This window comes from Helianthus annuus, chromosome 12 (assembly GCF_002127325.2).
Source record: "Helianthus annuus cultivar XRQ/B chromosome 12, HanXRQr2.0-SUNRISE, whole genome shotgun sequence".
Classification (NCBI taxonomy): Eukaryota; Viridiplantae; Streptophyta; class Magnoliopsida; order Asterales; family Asteraceae; genus Helianthus; species Helianthus annuus.
In genome coordinates, this window is record NC_035444.2 from 32,080,988 (window position 1) to 32,103,457 (window position 22,470).

Genomic DNA, 22,470 nt, shown 5'->3' on the forward strand with positions numbered 1-22,470 from the left:
CGCATTGAGTCAATAGTGATTGTCCTGGTTATCGCAGTGTTGGCAGAGGTGTCGGTATGGGTGGCGATACTGGTGACTATGGCAGTGGCTCGAGGGCTTGGAGATCTCCACGGGTGTGGAGTGGATAGATACATGTGGTCCATGTTTCGATCACCGGTAATGCTGCCCAATCGGAACATGTGATGTGGGTAATGGAGAAGTTCCACACCTTAATGGTTACTACTTTCTTTAAATTTAATTGATAGCCTTTATATTCTGTGTATATTGTTATTAGTCTAGGTGCTTATATGTAAATTTGGTGTCTATATGTTTCTCTTCATCTTCACCTTCCATCTCGCCTATTTCTCTCTCCTCTTCTGCCCTTTGTTCATCTTCAGTAGGCTTTGATGTGGTACTAAGTGACGTGCATATGCCGATATGGACGGCTTTAAACTCGTTGGTTTGGAAATGGATCTTCCAGTTACAAGTACATCCATTTCCAAACCCACTAGTTCAAGGAGTTTAAAGCCATCCATATGTAGGGTATGCACGTCACTTGCAACAAATAAAAATAGCCTTTTCGCTCCCTTGGTAAATTCAAAGCTGCAGTTGTCTGGGAAACAAGTAGTAACTGCAAAACCCGAGCAAATTAGAGAGGTGTAGAGCTTAAGTGACACGTACATATGTATATATGTATACCTATACATGTCTGTGTATCTGTATACACAAGTATATGTGTGATTGTGTGCGTATATGGCAAGCAACAATTTTGAATAATTGGTTAAGTTCCAGTTCATCCACTCTTCCTGTTACGTTTTAACCGAACAACGGGGACCACACGTGCAATATGGGTAAACCATTCATGTAATCAACTCTTGTAAAGAATTTATTTACTGCATACAAGCTGATTTGACCTTCAACCATTCATGCATCAATGGAATGATAGTGGTTCATATTTTCAACCAAGTGAAAATAAATAACATCAAGTAACCATAAGAGATTATCGTAAGTTAATAATAATCATCACTAAATATTTCTATTAGCTGCTAATGAATGAGCCTCAACAACTCCTAACCGTTGATAGAATTTTATTAAATAATAATAATAATCCTACCTAAAAACAGATCGTAACCACATTTCACCCTTCTTTTTTGCTTCAACGAACCTGTTTCTGGTAAACAAACACACATCTTAGTGATTCTTGTTCACTTTTAAACTCAAACCTATTGATTCTCAGACAACAATAAGTTTGTCTAAGAGTTAAATGCCATTTTAGTCCCTATGGTTTGGGCCATTTTGTAAGTTTAGTCCAAAGGTTTCATTTTTCTCTTGTGGGTCCAAAAAGGTTTCACTGTTGTCATTTTAGTCCACTGGGTTAACTTCATCCATTATTTCTGTTAACGAGAAGGGCGATTCCGTCATTTTATATGGCCGAATTGCCTTTCTAGTTAACAGAAAAAATGGATGAAGTTAACCAAGTGGACTAAAATGGCAACAGTGAAATTTTTTTGGATCCACAGGAAAAAATGAAACCTTTGGACTAAACTGGCAAAATAGCCCAAACCACAGGGACTAAAATGGCATTTAACTCTTTGTATAATCATAAAATTCGAAACTTACCTAATCAGAAAAGACACTCATGAGATCGTTTTGAGAGACGCGATGCGCTCCTGCTTTCGAATTCTCTAAAAATTCAATATTCGGCTCCTGTTTTACTCTCCGCTCACCGTTATTATCCCCGTAATTCAAGTTGTGTGTCAGTGATTCCGCCGCTTCATACACAGCAAACCGACTCGGAATCGAACTTTTCTTACCAACAAACCCCAGATTCCTTAAAGATCCTTGATCGAGCACATGTACCGACTCACCAAATGAAATCTGCTTCTCGCCCATTTCTTTAACGGAAATATTAGAAACGGAACTTTGCCCACCAATCTGGTTCTCAACATCTCTTTCGGTTCTTTGACCAACAGCATAGTTAATGACTGTACTATTATTAAAGCCGGTTGTCTGATTAACCGGAACACCATTGTTTACCGCTTGAAAGTTCGAGGATTGAGACGGGACCACAAGACGAGAGGGCTGAACAGTAATCGATTGTTTCTGTAGCTGATGACTTTGACTTTGTAACATACCCAATAACATGTTATGCCAATTTTGACCACCCAACTGACCGTAACCGCCAACCATGTTGTTAGAATGCCACGCTCCTAATCCCGAATGAACATCCTCAATGGCCGGTTGCGGAACTTGTTTTGTAACATTTGACGGGAGAGTTTGACCGTATGACATGACATGATCCACTGGCCCGCATTTCGAGGGTTGCATTAGCGGTTGATGGTCAAGTACTGGCATCCCGACATTGGCGGTTGGCTGCCCTAAAAGCTCCGCGTGAAGCGCCACTAGTGTTTGAGGTGGAATTTGGCCGGAAGCCGCCAATGCTTGAATCTCGAATCTGGCGTATGAAGCTAGTTTCGGATTTTGATCTATTGACCCGCAAAATGAATTCGGACCCCCTCCTTGTTGTGCCACTCCACTTAATCTCTTCAAGTATAATCTGAATTTCTGCATAGTCAAAAACATATTTTATATTCAAAATATGTTTAATAAAATTCCAATTATTCTTTTCGGTTTCGAGTCAAAACACACCTGTAAATGACTTGCAACGTTTTCTCGGGTCAAACCTGGAACATTCATTAATTCGAGAATTCGCTTTGGCACCGCCTCTGTAAAAAAATATATATATTTATGTAAGTAACAAAAACATCAATGCAAAATAATATGAATTTCTACAATTTACAACTAAAGTAAATGTATCGCGAGTTTTACATTAACTTGTGGGTTACCACCCGTGCTCCGCAGCGGGTTTGAACCGTAGATAAAAATAAGAAATCGCGAGAGTTAAAGTTGTTTGATATTTTAGTTAAGGGGCTAAACATGTCATTATTAAAGTCGAGGGGCTAAAGTGTTTTAGTTAAGGGGCTAAACATGTCATTATAAAGTTGATGGGCTAAAGTTGTTTCTTATTAAAGTTGATGAGCTAAAGTTGTTTATTATTAAAGTTGAGGGGCTAAAGTTGTTTTTGTTAAGGGACTAAACATATCATTACGAGAGTTGATAGGCTAAACATGTCAATTTTAAAGTTGAGAGGCCAAAGTTGGTTGGTGTGACAAAATAGCATATTTATATTTATAGTATATAAAAAGTAAAACCGAAGTATTAATAACATAAAGAAGAACATACTATCGATTCCAAGTTGATTCACGGCAGTAACAAACTGCTGATGCAGCTCCACAGACCACACGACACGCGCCTTTTTTGATCCACCTGGTTCATCGGTTTCAAGTTCACCGTCATCTTCTTCTTTATTATTATGTCTCTTCTTTTTATGAGATGTTAAAATCCCGTCACCTCCTTCATTAACCGAAGAAGCATAATCGTTATCATCGCCGCCTCGTTTATGGCGGTCCTTGTCATCCACACTTCCGGAATGTTCATGTTCTTTATTTTCGTTCCATTTTTTTCTTATAACATGCTGCCATATATTCTTTAATTGTTCTTCACGTATTGGCTTAATTAAGTAATCACAAGCCCCGTGTCGGATTCCTCGTAAGACGAGATTTGTTCTTCCGTCTGCTGACATCACTGCAAATTATAAAACCATGGTTAGTTACTAATTACTAATAAACAATAATACAAACAGTACTTAAATAAAGAGTAAAATGCCATTTTCGTCCCTGAGGTTTGGCCAGTTTTGCGACTTTAGTCCAAAGGTTTGTTTTCTCGCGTCTGGATCCAAAAGGTTTGAAATCTTGCCATTTTCATCTGACTCGTTAACTCCGTCCATTTTTATCCGTTAACTCAGGGGTATTTTTGTCTTTTTTGTTAACTTAAAGGGCAATTCAGTCTTTTGAATACTTGTATATTATGTTAAATGCTTGTACATAAAGTGAAAAAGACCGAATTGCCCTTTTAAGTTAACAAAAAAGACGGAAATACCCCTGACTTAACGGAGAAAAATGGATGGAGTTAATGAGCCGGATGAAAATGGCAAGATTTCAAACCTTTTGGATCGAGATGTGAAAAAACAAACCTTTGGAAGAAAGTCGTAAAACTGGCCAAACCTCAGGGACGAAAATGACATTCTACTCTTCAATAAAAGATTAAAAAAGAGGTGAAGTAAAAGGAAATATATGTACTTATAACAGGAAGATCCATTTCCAAACCAACGAGTTCGAGGAGTTTAAAGCCATCCATGTCGGGCATATGCACGTCACTTAGTACAACATCGAAACAGCCTTTTCTCTCTCTTAGTAGATTTAAAGCAGCAGTTGCCTGGGAACAAGTTGTAACTGCAAAACTCAAGCAAATTAAAGAGGTGTAGAGCTTAAGTGATATGTATATATGTATACCTATACATGCGTATGTGTATCTGTATACACACGTATATGTGTGTGTATGGATTAATGAATATCTGCATATATGTACGCATATAATTTAAGAAAGAATATCGGAAATGGAAACATCATGAATTCATGATCAAGAATTGACAAGATTAACTTGCAAACAACACATTTGATTTGGCCCATTTGGCCTAATATAAAACCGAGATCAGCACATTTGTAAGTAAATCCAAAATATTGCCACCTATAATAAATACCGACTTATTTAGCTATATTTCAACACTTATAATAACTTTCTTGGGAACTCTCAATCTCCTCATCTAAATATAGCCGTTACCAATCGTGTCAGTATCTATTGTTCAAAAGTTTTCCTGTCACCATGGAGATGAAGAAATTACTTTCTAATTGTGGCATAATCATTGGACCCAGAATATATTTTTATAAAAAATAAAGGGATTACTAGCGAAATACAAATTCGGCTTGCTCTAGAGATACTTCCATCTCTCCAATAAAACTCAACTAACCTTAATTCCAGCATACCAATTCTGCCATATATTCTTAACTAATTTCCTACATATAGAGGTAACTAACTAATCATAGTACTTTTCTCTAATATACTTACCATATAGATATTATGGTAAATAGTAACGATACGCAAACGCGCACACATAACCAAATTTAGATGGACAACTAAGACAACCGCATAACCACTTGTCTGCAGCGCTGACCAGAGAGAAAGAGAGGCGTTAATGCAGTTAAATAACTGCTTTATGTACTACAAGTGCTTATGCGATACTCGTAGCACTTAACATCAAATCAGTTCTCTATGACCCTCTACACATGCACCAGATCCAGAACTGTAACAACTCATGATTATCAAAGCATCTTAACATCTAAATTAAAAACTCAAGTAACCAAAAAATCCTTTAAAAAAAAAAAAAAAAAAACACTTCTTGGTCTCATATCTACAAACAATCCCCTCATCAAGACTCAAATACCAACAATATCTTCATGCATTAAAACCATCTTCAACCACTAATTAAATTAAAAAAAAAAAAAAAACTGCAAGATTAAAACTCAAAATCCCAACTGTCATGTCAGCAAATTTCCCCTAAAAAAAGTCAATTGTAAGACTACTTAAAGTAACAAAAACACATAATTTCCAAGAAAACAAAAGAACTAACCATGATAAGAACATCTCCTAAGCATTTGCTCCAGAATCTTCAAACAAATAACATCATCATCAACAACAAGAACCCTCAACCCAGCTGGAAACTGATCCGGTACACCCGTTTCTTGTTTACACCCCAACGACCCGGACCCGAAACTACTCCCAGTCGTCATACTCAAACCCACCAAGAAACACAAAATTCTGCAAAACCCACAAGAGGGATAACATCAAACAGCAATTGGAGCAAAACCCACGAAGCTTGGAGCAGATCTTGGGACAACGTAAGATAAAAATCGGTTCTTTATGTTGTCAATGATTGAGAAATTGGGGTATTTATTGTGGGAAATTGGGGAATTGAATGTGAAAGAGTGGGGGAGTACAAAGACGACCGGAAGATGGTGATGAATTTAAAGAAATGAGAGGATAATCATAAAGATTGGTAATAGTTTTGGGGGAAAAAATCCATGAAACATTTGTCCTTATTGGCAAATACATATAAAAATGTCATGAAAATGACTTGAGGAGTCGTACATACAACTTCCAAAAATCTTATATTTATTACTAACAGGTCCGGCAATGTTTTCAACTTTGAAAAATCTCTCTGTCGGTCTCATCTTTTCATATATTAGTTTTTAATGGACCCTAACTAACATAACTCTAACGCTGTTAGTCTCCAGTTACCGGAAAAACATTTTTGATCGGAAAAAAGTTCCTAAAGGTTCTATGGTTATAAACAGGTTGGGACAAAAATTTTGAGTTTTCCGGCTAAAAAGTTGAGTTTTCCGACCAAAAAGAAGTTTTCCAGCGAAAAAACAGTTTTTCCGGCGACGTAATAATTTGGGCTTTTTTACTACAAAAGGTTCCTAATAGTGCGTAATAAGGTTTCAAAGAGGTTTCAGATGAAAAGGTTGAGTTTTCCGGCCAAAAACGTTTTTCCGACGACCGGAGATTAACGGCGTTAGAGTTTTGTTAGTCAGGGTCCACTGAAGGCCAATATGTGAAAAGATGGGACCGCTAGTGAAAATTTTTGAAGTTGGGACCGTTGCCGGCCAACGAACAATAGTTGGGTTTATTAAATTCCATTATTTGTATTTATTATTATTATTATTATTATTATTATTATTATTATTATTGTTGTTGTTGTTGTTGTTGTTATTGCTATTATTATTATTATTATTATTATTATTATTATTATTATTATTATTATTATTATTATTATTATTATTTCTTTTGAATTGTTTTTATTTTAATATATAGTGTTTTATTTTGTTTCGGTTCGTTATGTTCGGTTGGTTTAGTTTCAGCTCGTTACAGTACAGACACTTGTTATAGCAACTAAAAGAGAAACCATAAAATAACGTATGTTATATTTGAGCCAGCTCGGTTCTGCACTACGCGACGAGAATTTGGTTGGTTTAGTTTCGTCCAATTACAGCATCGATACGCTATAACAATCGAAAGAGAAAACCCCAAAAAAATATATTATATTTGACCCAATTTTCGGTTTCAGATTAAATTTATATCGAAATGTAGATAAACACAAACATGTTGTAACAACAGTATGTTCAAAATTGTATAAAACATTATATATTAAAAAGTTATAAAAGAAAGCAAAAATATCAAGTTAATTATATTGTGAAAACAATTATATTAATTAATTTTAAAAAAAGAAAAAATACACGTGTTTGTCAAAATTATATAAAACATTATATATATTAGAGTAAATTACTGTTTTGACCCCTGAGGTTTAGCCACTTTAACCCTTTCAGCCCAAAAAGAAATATTTTAACATATCAGACCTAGAGGTTGCATTTTATAACGGTTTTGACCCCTAACACTAAATTTGTTACCCTTTTTGCAGTTAAGTGTAAGGGTAATTAGGTAATTATATACCTTATGGGTTGTTTTTGATAATTACAAAGTTCTTTTAATATTTAAGAGATTATTAATACAACTACTCAAGATTTTTTTTATTATTTCGTTATTTTCACGATGATTATTTAACAAAATATGTTTTATAAATACAAATAAATATGTATTTTTATCTTTTATAAATGACGTTTTTAATATCATTTGTTTTTTAACCTTTTTTTTAAACTATCTATCGTTTTTAAAATTATTCATTTTTAAACCACTTGTTTATTAAAATTGTTCTTTTTAAAGTTTTTCTAAACGATTCATTTTATACCGTTCTTTTTAAAATCATTTATTTTTTAAGCAACTCACCTTTTTAAGTCGTTAATTTATAAAAGTGTTTCTTTTTTCAATTGTTTCTTTTAGAACCGTTTTTGAAAATGTTCATTATTGAAACTTTGTATTTAGTTTACTTAAAGCCGTTAGGGAAAAAGAACTTCAGAATATGAACGATTTCAAAAATCGAAGGAATTTAAAAATGATCGATTTTAAATGAACGATTTCAAAAATTGAAGATTAAAAAAGGACGTTAATAAAAAAACAAAACCTTAAAAAAAATAAGTTAACAAGTGTAAGGTACTAAAAAAATGCACGAATTTAACAAACGAATGGTTAAAAAATAAGGAATTTTGAATAAACAAACGGTCTAAAGAAATGGAAGTTTTGAAAAAGAAATAAACCATTCTAAAAAAGTTTGAAAAATGAACGATCTTTTCCAAACTTTTTATTGGAATGTTTCTTTTTTTTTCAAATCTTTCATTTCTTTTATTTTTTATACACGTCGTTTTGTAAAATTTAAAAAATGAACGACTTAAAAAAGTGAGTTGTTTAAAAATGAACTGTTTAAAAAATTTTAAAAAACAAACGACTTTGAAAAGAACGATTAAAAAACAAATGGTTTAAAAAGGAACAATTTTAAAAATGATATATGGTTTAAACAAAATGTAAAAAAACAAAATTTAAAACGACTTTTATAAAAAAACGGTTAATGAAAGTACATATTTATTTGTATATTTAAAACGTATTTTGTTAAATAATAATATCATGAAAATAACGAAATAATAAAAAAAATTTGAGTAATTGAATTAATAATCTCTTGAATATTAAAAAAACTTTGTAATTATCAAAAACAGCCCCTAAGATATATAATGACATAATTACCCTTACACTTAACTACAAAAAAGTAACAAAGTTAGTGTCAGTGATCAAAACCGATATAAAAATGCAACCTCGGGGTCTGATATGTTAAAAGATTTCTTTTTGGGCTGAAATGGTTAAACTGGCTAAACCACAGGGGCCAAAATAGTAATTTACTCTATATATTAAAAAGTTATAAGAGAAAACATTGTATATATTAAAAAGTTATAAAACAAAGCAAAAATTATTATTATTATTATTATTATTATTATTATTATTATTATTATTATTATTATTATCTCTACAATTCTCTCTCTCTCCCTACAACTCTCTCTCTCTCCCTACAACTTTTTCTCTCTAAACTCTCAGACTTCACTCACCATCACCATTAACCCACCTCTTAGGCTCCCACGACCACCATCACCACAACCACCCACCACCCCACAACCTTCATCGCCCCCACCCACCCCACCCCACCCCACCCCACCCCACCTCACCGTTCACCAGCCACCACAGTCCGCTCTCTTTTCGGCCACCACAACCCACCCCCTAGCCTTCACCATCCACCACAACCCACTCTCTCTCCGGCCACCACAAACCACCCTCTTTCTTAGTTTTCCACCATCACTACTTAACTCCCAATTTTAGATCGCAATCGAAACCGCAACCCCAATTTCAGACTATAACTAATCTCAAATCGGAACCCTAACCCGAAATCGGCCACCACAACCCACCCTCTCTTAGTTCTCCACCACCACCACCACCTAACCCCCCAATTTCAGACTGCAATGGAAACCGCAACCCCAATTTCTGACTACAACTAACCTTTAATCAGAACCCTAACCCCAATTCAGCCACCACAACCCACCCTCTCTCCGGTTTATCTCTCTCTCCATCAGACTGTCTCTCCCTCTAGTCTATCTCTCGGTTTATCTCTTTACCTCACTCTCCCTCTAGATTTTATTTGAAGGCTGCTGAGAGTGGTAGATGGCTGAGATGCAGTTGATGATGGTGGGTTGGTGACGACTAGAGAGTGGTGGATGGTGGTTGCGGTGTTGGATGGTGGTTGAGACGGTGGTGGATCGTGGTGTTGATGGTGGGTTTTCAGGGAGAGAGATTGAAGGTATCCAGGTTTTTAGGGAGAGAAATAATAGTCTGGGTGGGAAGGGAAAAATGTATTTTATAGAAAATGGCTTATTTATATATTAAGATGTAAAAAGACAACAATGCCCTTATATGGGGTCCGCATGAACAGATTTAACAAGAAAAACTAACTGGTTAGGGTTAAAAGTCGTAACGTGCAAAATTTTGAAACATTAAGTAAAATATTCGTCAGTTTTCACGCCAAAGAAAACCGCCTGAAAAATGACGTTCAAATAAAAGATAAAACATGTAATTTTCTATAAAAAAAAAAAAAAAAAAAAAAAAAAAAACTAGATGAAAAGTGTCCATTGGATGGGGTACTATTATTTTAGTTAGAAAATGTTATATAGTAAATAAATAAATAAATAAATGCGTATGTGAAGGTGATCGTACCTTTTACTTTTTTTTAATTAAAAAATGTGTTTTTAGTTGTTTATGTTTAGTATTATACCGTCGTCTTTTTATGTGCATAAGTATAAAGAAAAATGTGTGTAGATTCTTGGTGTTATTATATTTAGATTTGTTTGTCTTTAGTGGGTTGTAATTATTTACTGTGATAAATTGATTGATTGACTTTATTATATTCCAGTTGATTTAGTTTGTATCGAAAGTCATGAATCATGATTTGATAATTTAAATTATTTTTCGTCTTTAACCAGACATAATGCATATGAAATGAAATGAAATGAAGGAGAAAAGTTTGATTTGTAAACTTGATATTCATCGATAACCACCTAACCACATTACATGCTACTAAGACTATGCGTTGGGGCTAAAGTTAGCCAAACCTAACGCTGACTAAACGTTAACTGGACATTGGATACAGCAACTGCTGAAGCTTCATCACCCTATTCTTGTGGTCCAGGCAAACAATGGCTTAAGCGAGTATTTTTTATTTTTTTGTTTATTCTTTCTAAATTTGTAAACTAATATTAATAGAAAACTATTTTTTATAAAATATCACACTAAAATAAATAAAAGACTACAAGCAACAAAGAATACTAGTCTAATACAAGATCATCGGGACGTCTAGCCCACAAATGCTCGACCAACTCATGGCAAAAATTTCCGTGTGTCTCACGGCTCTTGATATTGTTTGTGTTTTAGAGTTTTTGAACATCAGAGATTGTTGATTCACCGCGTGGGACATCACCTTGGTAGTTTTGACAAATAGTCATACCTTGGTCCTCCAGAATCATGTTATGTAGAATTAGACAAGTGTAGACTAAAATGAACAAGATCTAAATATTTGTGTCAAAGACCAACCCTATTCTAAACACGCTTAAAATCATGAGTTAATACGACCCATTTAATGGACTTATCCAAACAAATCAATAGTGGATTGTGAATGAGTTGTAATCGAATTGTAAACATGACCGAGTCGGTTAGAGAAGCACAAATCAGGTATTGGGTCGTACCTAGAACCGGGTATATGGCCCAATCAGGTATACCCGGAACCGGGTTTTTGAAGGAATCGGGTAGGAACCGGAACCGGCTATAAGAGGCATAACAAAGTACTCTGTGGAACCGGTTCAGGTCGGAACGGGGTCCAGGTAGTACCTGAAAACCGGGTTTGGTTTAAAAAAGGAGGATATTACCGTTGGAACTGGTTCCTAACGATAATATAGTTGTTTGGAACTAGTTCTTTTTCATTTTAACCCTCCTAATTTACTATAAATAGGTGACAAATGTTTATGTTTGATTATACCACTTCTCTAACTCTCAAAATCTTTCTAAAACGCAATACAACTCAAATCTCTCAACTTTTTTCTATCACCAACAATGGCAAACAATGAAGTTGTTTTGGTACCGGAAACCAAAAGAAACCCCGAGATTCGGTCCCACTACGACTCATGTCTCATGTCGGACAACGGCCATAACATTGTCCGGCAAAAAAAACTAAAAGAAAGGGGAATCGGCTGGATTCGCAAACCAAAACTAGTGTAATAGTGTTTAATTTTTTGAATGGCAAAGCTTACATACTCCTAAATTACACCAAATAAATCATAATATACTTCTTACTTGGGATTGAACCCAAGACCCCTCACTAAAAGGCAAGAGCTTCTACCAAGTGAGTTTGCCCCACATTGAGGAAAAAAAAACTAGTGTGTAATTGTTTAAGTTCCACTTTATGTTTTAGTTGTTTAAGTTTAATGTTAAGTTTCAATGTTTAATTTTAGTTTCAATAAAATAACAATTATATTAAGTATACTTAACATTAAACATAAATAAACACTAACACAAATTACAAATTCAAGTCCATTATAAACTTCCAAATTTCTAACTTAGTAAACGGTCTTTCATTAACTCGTTCATACTCGGCCATTGATTCTTCAACAACATGTTTATCGTTTATTTACGTCTTCCAACTCGTCTATCCGCCGGTGGTAAACTTCGTGAAATCTTTCAATCGGTTGGGCTATGCTTATGATCTTTGTTGTGAGATCACCACTTGTACGGTCTATTTCAAAACTCATTTCCTCATCAAACCTCTCCTTAAAGCGATCCCCAAAACCAGGACCACAATGAAACCTTGTACCCTCCTCTCGTAAGTCATGGGACCTAACGTGTACAAAAGCCAGTCCCAAGCCGTACTCCTCGTCGCTCAAACTGAAAACATTTTTGTAAGCTTTTGATTTTGCGTTTTTTGGGCTCGTTTATGGAAAGGGCTGAAGAAGGAAGGGAATGTCCAGCCACAAGGCCCACAAATACCAAATTTCTTCCCCTTTAAACCCATTTGAACTTGCTTGGAGGTCAAGTCACAGCTAAATCAATTTCGATAATGCGCACTCTCAAGGATGTGAAAATCCAACAGTTTCGACTACATCAACAAAAATGCCAAAACTTGAATACACACTAACGATCCGAACTAATAACAAACAAAGACTTAACAATTTTATTGCGACAACATGGTCCTTTTGAGCCAAGTCTTTAACACAAACCGACAACATAACTCTCAACCTAAATCCTTAACCGAGAAAATATAACCATCAAAATTGCGATAAAGTTGATTTAAATATGCATGTTTACAGGTACTCATAACATACACCAGCCATAACTTTTAAAAACAATGCAGATCCTCTTCAACAGCTAATTCAAACATCTTAATTTACCTGAAATTGTAACAAAATAAAATACGGGTCAAATAGAATATCAGCAAGTAGATCTTGTTTTAAATAGGTTAACATCAGATCAACTATATATTAATCGGGCCAAAATAAAACCTGAATAAACGAAACATCTCCGTTACAGCAACATCTCTGCAATCTGAACGGCGTTAAGAGCAGCACCCTTGCGTATTTGGTCGCCACATACAAATATATCCAATCTGTATAAATAACACAGAAAGTAATGTGTCAAATATAAAAAAAAGAAACAGAAAACCTAACTGTTTGCTCGTGATTTACGAACCCATGGTTTCCGTCTTGAGATTCATCTTGACGAATCCTACCAACTGCCACGTCATCCTTGTTCGAAACTTCCAGAGGAGTAGGAAAACGGTTGCTAGCACGATCATCGATAACAACTACACCGGGAGCTTTCTTCAAAATGTCTCTCGCTTCATTCTACATAAAACACAAAAGTAAACCCATATAAAACCAAACCATAAATACAATAAGAAAATTTGAGTAATGATTAACGCCGCAATGGTACCTCATCAAGTGGACTTGCAAATTGTAGGTTCACACTCTCGGCATGGGCCCGCATAACTGGAACGCGTATACATGTGGCGGTCACTTTGACATCCTTGTCGTTCTGAGTGTACAAAAAGAGTTTATATTACATCCGTTTAGCGTTTTTCAGCATAAAAAGTAACGCTTACCCAGATTTTCCTTGTTTCTTTTACTAATTTCATTTCTTCTTCGTTATATCCATTTGGAAGAACTGGTGCATTATGTGAGAATAGATTAAAAGCATACTGCATTTAAAGTACAGAATGAAGTCAGTGACCAGTGTAATTAAAAACAAACATTGGCCAGCCGATTAAATGAGTAAACATGAATAACCAGCTGATCAAAAACCCGACAATCTAGCAAAAAATAATAAAACCTGTTGTTTAAAGATGTTACAAGTTGGTCTTTTCCCTTCAAGAACCTACATTTTAATAAAATAAAATCAAAATCAAGATACTTATTATACCCACATATATAAATATAATTGAGTAGAATAACATTCAAAACCTCACGAGTCTGCAGCTCAAGCTCTTCCATAGCAGCAGCACCAGCACCACTAGCAGCCTGGTATGTACTAACCACCATACGCAACACCTGCAATATACAACAGCCTTGCATAACCACCATACGCAATATCTCAATTTAGGCTAGTGAATGAACCAAAGGAACACAGGTGAAGCATGTCAGCTTTTCGTTCATTTAACATTAACCAAACTACCAATCTGAACGGGGTTTTCTTGTTGGTGTTCGTTCGATATGTACAGGGGCGGACTTACTTGAGAGCAAAGGTAGGCGGGCACACCTCTTAAAAAGAATTTTTAGTGTATTTTTTAGGCTAAAATCTCGATCAAATCCCTTGAAATTTTGGTTGAACCCCTCGTTCACACCCCCAGAAAATAATTCTTGGGTCCAAATTTTGACTGACATCTTACTCAAGTTGTTAACCCCATTCTTTGTCTAAGTATTATGAATATATGATCATGCTAATATGTGTTATAGTTTTGAAAATGAATCCATTGAAGTGGATGGCTTTGGGTCCAACAATTAAGATGTCACTTCCGAGCTGTAGGTCAGCTACTTGTTTTTTTTTCGGATTCTTACTTTCTACAAGTACTCGTAACTATGTAAAACTTAAGTTATCGTGTTCTCCTGTTGCTGCGAAATTGTAGTGGCCGCACAGAGCAAATACCTCAGCTTCGTAAGTACAGTTGCCAGATTGAGTCCAGGTTTGTTTTCATGTCAGTTTTAACTAATTTGTATGAAAACTTGTATAAGTGTAGTCGAGTCAAGCCAAACCACATGTTAACAGAGACTACTGGCTAGAAGAATATTCGAAATCACTTATGTTGTTTCACAAATTTACCCTTTGTGTACATATATATTTACATTATATTGCCTGGTTTCACCGGTAGACCTGGCAAACGGGACGGGTCGGGTCGGGTTGGGTTATGGGTCAAAACGGGTCAAATAAAAAATAGGTTGTTTTGGTTTGGGTCAAAACGGGTTCGGGTCGGAACGGGCCCGGGTCAGAACAGGAGCAACTAATTAACCTTTCACATTTGTATCATTTCTTCCACTTGATGTTTCAAAAAATAAAAGCATATTAAGCATACTACACAATAATTAAACAAGGATATTGTAGTAGCAATCATTGGATGAACAGATTTCACATAAGTACCCAACCCAAAGCAACTTGTTTCAACTCCGTACCAAAAGTTTTGACGCAAACTCAAACCCATTTGCTACCTCTATTCAAAAAGGAGTAGCGCCGTAGCGGGGCAGCTTGTTGCCCGTTTACCTTCTATCTGTTGGATATAATGTTCAATTGTCAGATTAAAATTCGAAGTTGCCGTCAAGGTACGACCCAAAGAGTTACACTTTGGGCAACGAACATATAACCGTGTTTTAATCGTTAATCACTGGATCACGAAATAATAAGCGTAATGAAAGAAACAGGTAATTATTTAGAATAATTACGGAGAGCCGGATTAATTAGACAAACTATAATTAATTTGTTAATTATAATAAAGTTTAATTGTATATATATATAATACATAATATAATATAATTAGTTATGAGATAACTAATAAAGAGAGATTGTGTTTGAATTAGATTATAATGCTAATAGATAAGCATACTACCTAATACGGAATTCCCAATAGATACGATTGAGGAGTTGTATATTAATCTACACATGACTCTCTATTATATTAGAGATATAAATCATTCATAAAAAAAGACGGTTGTTTTTTTTTTGGCCACTCCAAAAAAAGTCAAAAGAAACAGAAGGAACAAAATTGTTACAACATTTGTTTGTTGTTGCTGTCGCAAGAAAAAGCAAAGAGCAGGAACAATTTTTGAAGTTTTAGTTGATCCTAGTTTTGATTACGCAAAAGGTAAGTAAAGTTTTAACTTTATTTTCTTTAGTTTAAAGGTTTCGTTTGAAATCGTTTCAAACGAACAAATATGATTTCGTGGTCAACGATCATCTAGCGAGATCGTTCGTTGAACCAAGGTGTCTTTCTTGGATGTCACGATTCTTTAATTTTATTATAACCTATTTTGATTGTAAGAAGATCACTGGTGGAATCGGTTTAGAACCGAACCTCGTGTACATGTTTTCCGCTGCGTTCAGTTTGTTTGACAAATTGATTAAAATTATTTTCCAAAAGTTACACGAAAATTCGAACAGTGGTAAAACTAGCTTTAATCAAACATATCGTTGGCATTGTCGTCTTGGCCATATTAACATCAATCGCATGAGGAAGCTCCAGACCGCAGGGATTCTAGAATCCACGGGTCAAGAGACTTATGATTTATGCGAATGTTGTCTAAGTGGCAAGATGACTAAGGCCCCTTTTACCGGAACTAGTGAAAGGGCCAAAGACCTGTTAGGACTCATACATACTGATGTATGTGGTCCATTCAGGACTATGTCAAGGAACGGGGAAAGATACTTCGTTACATTTACTGATGATTATAGTAGATATGGATATGTTTATCTTCTGAAGTTTAAACACGAAACCTTTGAAAAGTTCAAAGAATTCCAAAATGAAGTACAGAATCAACTAGGGATAACGATTAAGGCACTTTGATCCGATCGAGGTGGTGAATATATTAATCAAGAGTTTGATGAACATCTCAAGAAGTGTGGGATTATATCCCAACTAACTCCACCCGGAACACCACAACTCAATGGTGTGTCTGAGAGGAGAAATCGAACCTTATTAGATATGGTTCGATCAATGATGTGTCGTACAAACTTACCACACTCCTTTTGGAGTTATGCTCTTGAAACTGCTACACGTCTTGTGAATATTGCTCCTACTAAAAATATTGTTGAACCTGAACCTGAGAGGATTCAGGAATCTGATGTAACACTAGGCGTCCGCAGAAGTACGAGGGATCGTCATGAACCTAATCGGTATTCACCTGATAGGTACGTCTTGATAATAGATCAAGAAGAGCCCTCAACCTACAAAGCTGCGATTTCAGGTAACGAATCTGAAAAATGGCTCGAAGCCATGGGCGTCGAGATGCAATCCATGTATGACAACCAAGTCTGGGATTTGGTTGAACTTCCTCCCGAATGTCGGACTGTAGGAAGTAAATGGGTTTTCAAGTTGAAAACAGACATGGATGGAAATGTGCAAACCTATAAGGCTCGGTTGGTTGCTAAAGGATTTACTCAGACTCAAGGAGTTGATTATGAGGAAACCTTCTCGCCAGTAGCCATGCTTAAGTCTATTAGGATTCTACTTGCCATAGCCGCGTATTATGACTACGAGATATGGCAAATGGATGTCAAAACCGCGTTCCTAAATGGACACCTTACCGAAGATGTCTATATGGAGCAACCTGAAGGTTTTGTAGATCCTAAGAATCCTAAGAAAGTTTGCAAGTTAAATAAATCCATTTATGGATTGAAACAAGCATCTCGAACCTGGAATCTTCGTTTTGATCAGAAAATCAAACAATTTGGTTTTATCAAAAACGAAGATGAGCCGTGTGTTTACAAGAAGGCAAGTGGGAGTTCTATTACTTTTCTAATCCTGTATGTAGATGACATACTTCTCATTGGAAACAATATCCCGATGCTGCAGGACGTTAAATCCTGGCTTGGTAAATGTTTCTCAATGAAGGATCTTGGAGAAGCTGCTTATATTCTAGGAATAAAGATTTATAGAGATAGATCTAAGCGGCTACTTGGACTTAGTCAAAGTACGTATATCGATAAGGTCATTCGGCGTTTTTCGATGCAAGATTCCAAGAAAGGTCTCTTGCCAATGGCAAGTGGAACCGTACTGAATAGTCATCAGTGTCCCAAATTGGACAAAGATAAAGAGGATATGAAAAAGGTTCCATATGCCTCTGCTATCGGTTCCATCATGTATGCCATGTTATGTACTAGACCGGACGTATCGTTTGCTCTGAGCTTGACTAGCAGATATCAACAGAATCCTGGTAAAAGTCACTGGATTGCTGTGAAAAATATCCTAAAGTACTTAAAAAGAACTAAGGATATGTTTCTGATATTTGGCGGTTTGGAAGAAGAGCTGAAAGTAAAATGTTACACTGACGCAAGCTTCCAAACAGATCGTGACGATTCACGATCTCAGACAGGCTATGTTTTTACTTTAAATGGTGGTGCTATAACTTGGAAGAGTTCTAAGCAAAGCGTGGTGGCCCAGTCGACCACTGAATCAGAATATATAGCGGCTTCAGAAGCTGCTAAGGAGGCTGTTTGGATGAAAAAGTTCATTGCTGATCTCGAAGTTATACCAAGCATACAGAAGCCTATCGAGATATTTTGCGACAATACAGGTGCAATTGCTCAGGCAAAGGAACCAAGGTCGCATCACAGCACGAAGCATATTCTCAGAAAATTCCATTACATACGGGAAGTTTTGGAAAGAGGAGACATCGTAGTAGAGAAAATTGATACTGATCAGAATCTAGCGGACCCGTTTACTAAGCCTATACCTCAAGTGAGACACGAGAAGCATGCTGATTGTATAGGTCTTAGATATGCTAGACAGTGGGTCTGATTTTGTAATTTAGTAATTTGGTGCATTTTGAACTGTAAACAGTATTTTATGTTTATTTGAATTTAATGGTTGAATGTCTTTTAAACTATTATATTTGTGTTCAAATATTAGTACGTTAAGTATCTATGAATATTGTATTCTAAAATGTCCGTAGTCTATCAGATTCGTGAGAACCAATTTGGTAAAAGACTATTGTGAATTAGATGGTTGATCCATATCATGGATACTCAAAGTGTTGAGAACCATATTCACTGATATGATTAGTTGAATCATATTGGGCGTAACTCGTTTCAAAATGATCTTCATGGATCTTAGTCATAAGACATTTTGAATAGGTACGATCATTGTATCCTTAGACCTGCGGTACATACTAGAACTAACTTAAATGAATGGTTGCTCTTTGATTCTATCTAACGCTGTACGTAACTGGCAGTAATAAGGATAGTTTTGGGAATGATCTGAAGTTTAGTGGGAGTTGTTTGTAGCCAAAGGGATCTGTGCTTCTATACTTAGGAGAGGAACACTCTGGCGCCTTTCGTTGGTTTGAACTGGTGTTAACGCGTGGCCACGCTCGAACTAGTAGTAGTTTGATAAACCACTTCAAATCAGGAACGAAATTAGAAATGGTTGAATAATATATGAGAATGAATTGGATCCATGTCTCATGTTCAACAAGTGTTCAATACAGAGGGATAAATGAGTCGATAACCAGGGCTATAGTATTTGCATAACCAAAGGATTGATTAGTGCAAAGAATTAGTTGACATAAATTTGTCATACCTTACCGGGGGCAATATGATGCAGCTAGGCACCCACTATTGTCTACTTTGAAACTTAATCGGCCAATCGACCAAGTGGGAGATTGTTGGAAATAATGTTCAATTGTCAGATTAAAATTCGAAGTTGCCGTCAAGGTACGACCCAAAGAGTTACACTTTGGGCAACGAACATATAACGGTGTTTTAATCGTTAATCACTGGATCACGAAATAATAAGCGTAATGAAAGAAACAGGTAATTATTTAGAATAATTACGGAGAGCCGGATTAATTAGACAAACTATAATTAATTTGTTAATTATAATAAAGTTTAATTGTATATATATATATAATACATAATATAATATAATTAGTTATGAGATAACTAATAAAGAGAGATTGTGTTTGAATTAGATTATAATGCTAATAGATAAGCATACTACCTAATACGGAATTCCCAATAGATACGATTGAGGAGTTGTATATTAATCTACACATGACTCTCTATTATATTAGAGATATAAATCATTCATAAAAAAAGACGGTTGTTTTTTTTTTTGGCCACTCCAAAAAAAGTCAAAAGAAACAGAAGGAACAAAATTGTTACAACATTTGTTTGTTGTTGCTGTCGCAAGAAAAAGCAAAGAGCAGGAACAATTTTTGAAGTTTTAGTTGATCCTAGTTTTGATTACGCAAAAGGTAAGTAAAGTTTTAACTTTATTTTCTTTAGTTTAAAGGTTTCGTTTGAAATCGTTTCAAACGAACAAATATGATTTCGTGGTCAACGATCATCTAGCGAGATCGTTCGTTGAACCAAGGTGTCTTTCTTGGATGTCACGATTCTTTAATTTTATTATAACCTATTTTGATTGTAAGAAGATCACTGGTGGAATCGGTTTAGAACCGAACCTCGTGTACATGTTTTCCGCTGCGTTCAGTTTGTTTGACAAATTGATTAAAATTATTTTCCAAAAGTTACACGAAAATTCCAACACTATCTCCATCTCCATGTAATTTTTTTTAACATAAATATTTTTTTATACTTGACCCTCTTCTTACTATATTATGGCCCATATAACATTCTCAAATTTACTAAAGTAAAACATAATAAAACAATCAATTTGAAAAAATAATCACCTTTGCACGACGATGAAGAGGGGTAGCAGCCATCAAACAAATGATAGTAGAACAATTCGGGTTCGCAACCAACGCCCCTTTCCCCAACTTAACATCCTTCATAGCATCCCCATTAACTTCCGGAATAACCAACGGAACACCATCAACCATCCGAAACGCCGAGCTATTATCCACCACAACCGTCCCACACTCAACAGCGACCGGCCCAAACTCCTTACTAATCGACCCACCAGCACTAAACAGAGCAATATCCACACCCTTAAAACTCTCACCAGTCAACTCTTCAACAACATATTCATTGTCTTCAAACGTGTATTTCTTTCCGGCTGACCGTTTGCTCGCCAGCATTTTGATAGATCGGTATGGGAACGAACGGTCGGAGAGGACGGATAAGAATTCCTGGCCCACGGCGCCGGTGACGCCAACGACGGCGATTGATGGGCCGTCTTCGCGGAGTGCCATTCGAACGGTGGTGGGGCGGGAGCGGAGAGAAGTGGGGTTTGGATGGTGGAGGAGGGTGGGGGTTGGGGTGGTGCCGGTGAGGAAGCGGCGGGAGAGGGTGGCCGGAGATTGCATTTTGACGGAAAAGATGATCGGGGAATTGGAGAGTTAACGGAATGGGATTAAAGTGGCGGCATAAAAGTGATAGGGTTTTAAAGGGTGCTGACACAAAGTATTAGAAATCCACTTTTGACTCTTTGAGTTCAAAACTATAACGTATATACGTTTTGGTCCTGAACCTTTTGAGTGTATATAACATTAACCTCCTTTATTTGGTTATGTTACGGGAATTTGAGAGTGTTGGTACACTTCGGTAGGGTACTTGTACTTGCAATTTGGGGTGTGTAAAAAATCGAATTAATCGACTTATAATTGAATTAACTGATAAAATCGAACTAAATAAAAAGGTCGGTTAATTATCTTTTAGAAAACCGAAAGTGGCGGATCGGTTACGGTTTCCAATGTTTCAATACCCACCATAACCGAACCAACATGTACTAGATCTTTGTCGGATTTTAGACTTTTCACCATATTTTAATATTTGATTTTTTTTGGTTAAATGTTTGTTAGAATTTATGAGTTATATCATATCATTTTGGTTAAATGTTTGCTTTAGTTTATTGTTTGTATCATATCGTTTTGTTTGAATATTCGGTAATAATCCATACTAATATTATAGATTAAAGTATTTTAATACGATGTAATATATTAATATATAAGATATGTAATAACCATTTATTTCATGGTCAAAAAAATTTTTGATTTATTTTTAGTTAGACGTAAATTCATAGTTAACCGACCGCTATAACCATGAAAATTGATTAACTATAACCGTCATAACCGATCGGTTATGGTTATGGTTATATATTAACCGACATCACGGTTATGGTTATGTTTTTTGGGCAAAACTGACTCATACACACCCATACTCGCAATAGCACATGTTATCAAAATTTATTCTATTTTTGATGCTATTCCATTTTCAATCAAATTTATACTTAAATGTCAAAAGTCAACTTAAACACACAACTATGTATTTGGTTTTTTTTATGTTAATGAAAAACAAGATTTGTACCAACTTACGCTTTTAATATATATACACACCTTAGTTTTATTCTATAAAAACCATTTATTGATACAACATTACTTTATTTTGCTACAATAAATATAACGAGTTAGGTTTTTGACTGATCCTAGTTTTTCTCGAGCATAGGATAGAGTCTTAATATGGTGATTGTTGGAATGTGTATACAAATTTTAAAGTTATTTGATAACAATTTTAAAGTTATTTGATAACAAGAATGATAAACCTATACAACAATTTAAAATATCTATCAAGAAAGAATTAACCTACGAGTAGTTAAGAAAGTAAAAACAAAAGTAGAGTATTGAAAGTATAGTCTGAAAAACAAACTACGTTACCCGTAAAAGTGAGGGCTTGGTTTTAGATTTAGGAAAAATGAAGGGGGTGATTATGCACATTAGTTTTAAAACCACGGAAAATCACGTTTCCCAAGTCAAATAAAAGGTGTAGATTAAAATCATGGTGCGGCCTTTGTTTGATAAACTTTTCTTAACCATTAAAGCAAAGTGTGCCTCACTGCCT

General features: G+C 35.5%; 2 protein-coding genes across 3 annotated transcripts; both read right to left on the reverse strand.

Annotated features, from left to right (window-relative positions):
* Positions 1–908: 908 nt before the first annotated feature.
* On the reverse strand, positions 909–6,030 carry LOC110894532 (two-component response regulator ARR14). The gene is made up of 6 exons (XM_022141752.2): positions 5,567–6,030; positions 4,179–4,331; positions 3,223–3,624; positions 2,629–2,705; positions 1,600–2,544; positions 909–1,150 (listed from the first exon to the last, which is right to left on the reverse strand). The coding sequence occupies exons 1-5, from the start codon at positions 5,724–5,726 to the stop codon at positions 1,600–1,602; spliced, it is 1,737 nt and encodes a 578-aa protein (XP_021997444.1). The 5' UTR covers positions 5,727–6,030; the 3' UTR covers positions 909–1,150.
* Positions 6,031–12,617: 6,587 nt separating this feature from the next.
* On the reverse strand, positions 12,618–21,217 carry LOC110894530 (aspartate-semialdehyde dehydrogenase). 2 transcript variants are annotated; one of them, XM_022141748.2, is made up of 8 exons: positions 20,364–21,217; positions 13,929–14,015; positions 13,798–13,842; positions 13,571–13,666; positions 13,402–13,503; positions 13,159–13,313; positions 12,972–13,075; positions 12,618–12,860 (listed from the first exon to the last, which is right to left on the reverse strand). In XM_022141748.2, the coding sequence occupies exons 1-7, from the start codon at positions 20,937–20,939 to the stop codon at positions 12,994–12,996; spliced, it is 1,143 nt and encodes a 380-aa protein (XP_021997440.1). In that variant the 5' UTR covers positions 20,940–21,217; the 3' UTR covers positions 12,618–12,860; positions 12,972–12,993. The 2 variants fall into 2 exon arrangements, with proteins under 2 accessions (XP_021997440.1, XP_021997441.1); XM_022141749.2 differs by having other exon boundaries at positions 12,618–12,866.
* Positions 21,218–22,470: the final 1,253 nt, after the last annotated feature.